Source organism: Charadrius vociferus, unplaced genomic scaffold (genome assembly GCF_000708025.1).
Source record: "Charadrius vociferus isolate BGI_N301 unplaced genomic scaffold, ASM70802v2 scaffold271, whole genome shotgun sequence".
In the NCBI taxonomy this organism is placed as follows: domain Eukaryota; kingdom Metazoa; phylum Chordata; class Aves; order Charadriiformes; family Charadriidae; genus Charadrius; species Charadrius vociferus.
In genome coordinates this window covers 1,543,627-1,549,334 of record NW_009646944.1, presented here as the reverse complement: position 1 = coordinate 1,549,334, position 5,708 = coordinate 1,543,627, and the positions used below count along the sequence as shown (strand labels likewise).

At 43.7% G+C, this 5,708-nt stretch overlaps 1 protein-coding gene across 1 annotated transcript in view; it reads left to right on the top strand.

Annotated features, from left to right (window-relative positions):
- The first annotated feature begins 857 nt into the window (after positions 1-857).
- Positions 858-5,708, top strand: part of CPLX1 (complexin 1) — a 41,487-nt gene continuing 36,636 nt past the window's right edge. Inside the window, exon 1 of the mRNA XM_009895082.1 lies at positions 858-954. Within this exon, the coding sequence (XP_009893384.1) occupies positions 858-954 (97 nt within the window). The remainder of the gene's footprint in view (positions 955-5,708) is intronic.

Here is a 5,708-nt window from a genome sequence, read left to right as displayed (position 1 = left end):
GCAGACTTTAGCCTCTTCAGGGATCTACTTGCTGGGGTACAGTGGGATGAAGCCCTGGGGGGAAGAGGCGCCCAAGAAAGCTGGCTGACATTCAAGAACCACCTCCTCCAAGATCAGGAGTTATGCATACTGACAAAGAGGAAGTCAGGCAAAAATGCCAGGAGGCCTGCGTGGGTGAACAAAGAGCTCCTGGACAATCGCAACCAGAAAAAGGAAGCCTATAGAGAGTGGAAGCAAGGAGAGGTAGCCTGGGAGATATACAGAGAAATTGTCTGAGCAGCCAGGGATCAGGTTAGGACAGCTAAAGACCAGATAGAAGTAAGTCTGGCCAGGGGCGTCAAGGTCAACAAGAAAGCCTTCTGTAGGTATATAAGTGACAAAAAGAAGACTAGGAAAAATGTAGGCCCACTCAGGAAGGAGATGGGAGACCTGGTCACCCAGGACATGGAGAAGGCTGAGATACTCAATGACATCTTTGCCTCAGTCGCCACTGGGAAGGGCTCTAACCACACCACCCAAGGTGCAGAATGCAAAGGCAGGGACTGGAAGAATGAGGTACTGCCTACTGTAGAAAACCAAGTTCAAGACCATCTGAGGAAACTGAAGGTACACAAGTCCATAGGACCTGATGAGATTCATCTGTGGGACCTGAAGGAACTGGCATTGCCAAGCCACTATCCATCGTATTTGAGATGTGGCAGTCTGTTGAAGTTCCCACTGACTGGAAAAGGGGAAACATAAGGCACAATTTTAAAAAGAGTAAAAAAGGAGACCTGGGGAACTACAGGCCAGTCAGTCTCACCTCTGTGCCCAGCAAGATCATGGAGCAGATCCTCCTGGAAACCCTGCTAAGGCACATGGACAATAAGAAGGTGATTTGTGACAGCAAATATGGCTTCACTAAGGGCAAATCATGCCTGACAAATTCGGTGGCCGTCTATGACAGGTTTACGGGTTTGGTGGATAAGGGGAGAGCAACAGATGTCATCTATCTGGACTTGTGCAAAGCATTTGACACTGTCCCGCACAACACCCTTGTCTCTAAATTGGAGAGACATCGATTTGATGGATGGACCACACGGTGGATAAGGAACTGGCTGGATGGTCGCACTCAAAGAGTTGTGGTCAACGACTTGATATCCAAGTGACAACCAGTGATGGTGGCATTCCTCAGGGGTCGGTACTGGGACCAGTGCTGTTTAACATCTTTGTCGGCGACATGGACGGTGGGATTCAGTGCACCCTCAGCAAGTTTGCTGCCAAGAATAAGCTGTGTGGAGCAGTCGACACACTGGAGGGAAGGGATGCCATCCAGATGGACCCAGACAGGCTTGAGAGGTGGGCCTGTGCAAACCTCATGAAGTTCAACAAGGCCAAGTGCAAGGTCCTGCATCTGGATCACAGCAATCCCATGCACAAATACAGTTTGGGAGGAGAATGGATTGAGAGCAGCCCTGAGGAGGGGCTCCTGTTCAGCCTGCAGAAGAGAAGGCTCCAGGGAGACCTTATAGCAGCCTTCCAGTACGTAAAAGGGGCCTACCGGAGACCTGGGGAAGGACTTTTTACTAAGGCATGCAGTGATAGGACGACGGGTAATGTTTTTAAACTGGAAGAGGTTAGATTTAGATTACCTTTTAGGAAGAAATTCTTTACTGTGAGGGTGGTAAGACCCTGGAACAAGGTGCCTAGAGAAGTTGTGGAGGGCTCATCCCTGGAAGTGTTCAAGGCCAGGCTGAATGGGGCTTTGAGCAACTTGGTCTTGTGGGAGGTGTTCCTGGTAATGGCAGGGGGTTGGAAGTAGATGATCTTTAAGGTCCATTACAACCTAAACCATTCTGTGATTTTATTTATTTGGAAGGTAATCTTACCACTTTGTGTGTGGGGAATAGGAACAAAATACAAAAACAAATCCATGCTTTCCTATGCAGTTTTTTCTCAATAATGTTCACTTATGAACAAAGTAAACTGAAGCTTTGAGTGCTCCTTTTCTACTCCTTCCTCATTCCCATTCGAAAACAGCTTTCTACAGCAAGCATGGAGCTGTACTCTTTTGTTTCCAAAACATTCCTAAAAGCATTGTTTTCTTCTGCTCCTATGTATATGAAGAGCAGAGGTAGAAGTACTTTCAAAGAACAGCAGGTTAATGTGGACACAGGCAACAAAATCTTTCCTGGCTATCGTCTTACTGTATTGATATGAAGAAGGCTTTTGCTTCCCATAGCTTGCAGAGTACCCATGATCCATTGCTCACCACTTTGATGTGTTCAGATGGACCTCACTGGAATCCTTCCATTATTATTCTTCTGTGATATCTCAGAAAACTTAACACCGAAACAGATAGGCATCTCACTGACCTGGAAATAAACCTAAAAACATAGATTGGCCCAGGGAGTAGAAATGCCTATAAACATTATCCTTCTCACCTGTGTAAGACACTTGTGCTGAGTGGATCTGGAAAAATAAACAGAGAAAGAATTCCATGTTTACTTTGAGCTTTGAGTTTCATTAAGAATTTCTTCATTTGATACAATCTTAATGATCCTTATCAGAGATCCCCGCTGTACCAAAAAGACCAGAAAACAGCATTTTCAGAGATATTATGATTTCTCAGGTGTGCTCCTCAAGTGACCTTGTCATCAGTTCTTTGATTATGAAAGAGGAATTACTAATGCATTTCAGTAGGTGTATTAGTTATAGTTAATTAATAAATTGTGATGGTTCATTGGAGCTATTCAGTAATAATGTACAAACACAATATTTCATTCATGTAAGTACTACTTCGGAATATCATGCGATACCCTCCTGAACGGCTGTTACATTTTTATTTAAACTTTAGCAGGAGGAAAACAGGGCTTTTTTCAGCTGAAAGGATTGGTGTGGCATTTAATTTTTTGCTGGAAAATAGTAATCTGGTGGCTAATAAAACTGCAGAAAGAAAAGACCCTGCACCTTTATCTCTCAGTTGAAGGAGTAGGAGGCATATAGTAGAGGCATCTTTGTTCTTATCACTGAAGAAATGTGCAAACATTTGTGGGAAAACAGCTTTCTACAGCAAGCATGGAGCTGTACTCTTTTGTTTCCAAAACATTCCTAAAAGCATTGTTTTCTTCTGCTCCTATGTATATGAAGAGCAGAGGTAGAAGTACTTTCAAAGAACAGCAGGTTAATGTGGACACAGGCAACAAAATCTTTCCTGGCTATTGTCTTACTGTATTGATATGAAGAAGGCTTTTGCTTCCAAAACAGGTGTTGTGGCTTGGATCCCTATGTTCCAAGCTTTCTCTGCCCTTCCCCTTTTTGTCACTTGGACAGAAAGACCAGGCAGACAACCAGGCTGGCCCAATGGTGTAGAAAGTCAAAGGCTTTATTCTAACTAGCTGATAGTTTGTACTGGTTCTTTGTGGATGAGTTATTTTGTTCTCATTCTTGACAAGAAAAAAATTGTCCATGCAATTAAGGGTTCTTGAACTGACCCTAGTCTGAATAGAGTGATTTTTGCTTAGGTAGTTTGTAACTTCTTTTGCTCATGTCAACTCCGATAACTTTCTATTGGGTTGTACCAAACTCTACATTGAAACAGGCATTGCCTGATGGAAACTGACTCAAAAAAAGTAAGAAATCAGGAGTTGCCTTACATTGTGTGCCCCTGCAGAACACCAAGTCTTGGAGCGAGACTGGCATCTAGATTCATTGCTGCTTTACTGATGAGGAGACCGAAGAAAGGAGATGGAGCAGGGTATGTCTGAAAAGCTCACAATATACAGACCATAAGTCTCGGGAAGGAGCACAGGAGATCTTACTGGGCAGAGATCCTGAAGAACTCAGATCATTCATTCTTTCCCAGTCTTGTTTTCAAAGAAAAACAGAAAAAAAGCTATGAGAAAGTGCAAGTCATCAAAACCATCTTGTAATGACAGGAACTCTCAGAGTGAAAGACAAAAATGAGACTGTGCAGCCCATTCATTACTGACCTTTATTCCTTCTGCTTGGCCCATCTGGTTGCTAAAAGTCCCAAAGCCATTGTTTTGTTTTCACTCAGTCCTAAGAGGGAAAATTTACATTCCTGCTTTTGCTGGATGTAAACAAAGTTGCAGGAGTTATTTCTGTACAAGATAATGAGCTATGAGTAGTAAGTTTGGGGTTGTTTCATTTTTGGGAGTCAGAAAAACTCATGGATGATTCAGTTGATTTTGCAAGGCATTGTGGAATGGCAATGTGTTGCAATAGTACTGAAAAAATCCAAGCAACTTCTAGACCTAGTGGATTAGGTCTGGCTATAGAATACATACTCCTTACTTTCCATCTTATTTCAGACTGAACTAACTTCTTTGTCAAATGCTGTTTAGTTTTAGTTCATCTATCACTTTGTCTTAGCTGTGGGTGAGGTTGATGATGTGCTGGAAACCCCTCTTTCTTCTTTAAGGGTGAAAGGAAGTGCATTAAATTGGATTGCGCTCCAAACATAACATGTTTGGGAGCCTGATGTTTCTTGTCTATATTTTATGCTATGGAGAAGTTACGGTCTCTCACACACACATTCTGCTCCTGCAGGCTGTAGTTTTGGGTTTTTACTCTGTCTCCAACTAAGATGTGTATATAAATCTGGATCTTAGGATGATGCTTAGCTGACTGTTTACTAGATCAGAATAGGTGGAGATGCATCCTACTGTGTAAGATGCATGGGCCAAAGAGACTACATGAAGTACTGACATGGCAAATAGGTATCTAAACTCACCAAACGTGGGAGTGTGCTTTACCTGAAGCTTGGTGCAGCTTTGGACTCCATTTCCTGGACTATGTTTCAGGCTCTGTAGGAAACCTCACTCTTAAGTGGTAGATAGAGGCAACTGAAGGTCACAGTGGGCTTCCATTTATTGAAACGGGAAAGCCAGATACCCAGCACACATGGACATATCTCTGAGCAGAAACTTGAACCTACCCACCTCTGTTGGGAATTGGATTTCACCCTGGTGGCGAGAACTGCACTCTCAGCCAGTCTAATTCGTTCAGGTGTAATCAGCAGATGTAATGACTTTGCTGAAGGAAGGTAAATGGGTTGGAAATACAATGCTATGTTTTGAGGGCAAAGGGAACAGAGGTTCAGTTTGTATTTTTTTCTGAAAGAATCTCACATATTGGTGTGCATTTTGGCTGCAACAGACAATGAAGTACGTCACAGTAGCCAGGGGGAAAGATTTGAAAGATCTGTAACATCTGCGGGATTTGTGGGATTTGTGATCTGTGGACAAAAACACTTGGACAAGATCTGATTCATTTAAGTATGATTCATATTGGGGAAAAATTGCATATGAAATTCCTTTGTTTAGTGAAGTCTTCATATAAATGCCAGTCTAGCCACCTGTCGTGGTTTGACCCCAGCCGGGAACAAAGAACCACGCGGCCGCTCGCGCAACTCCCACAGCCGTGGGCAGAATCAGAAGGAATAAGGCAGAAACTTGTGGGTTGAGATAAAAGCAGTTTAAAGAAACAGCAAAAAAAAAGAGAAAGCAATAACAATAACACCAGTAAAGGAATATACGAACGCTATTACAATGCCGCCGCTCCCGACCGGACCCGGACCGAGGCCGCCCGCTCCCCGCCGCGACTTCCTGCCCCCTCCCCCGGCTAGCTCCCCCCTGCCAACCTGGGCATGGGTCACATGGCATGGAATACCTGTATCCCCTGCTGGCTCCTTGGGAAAATTAACC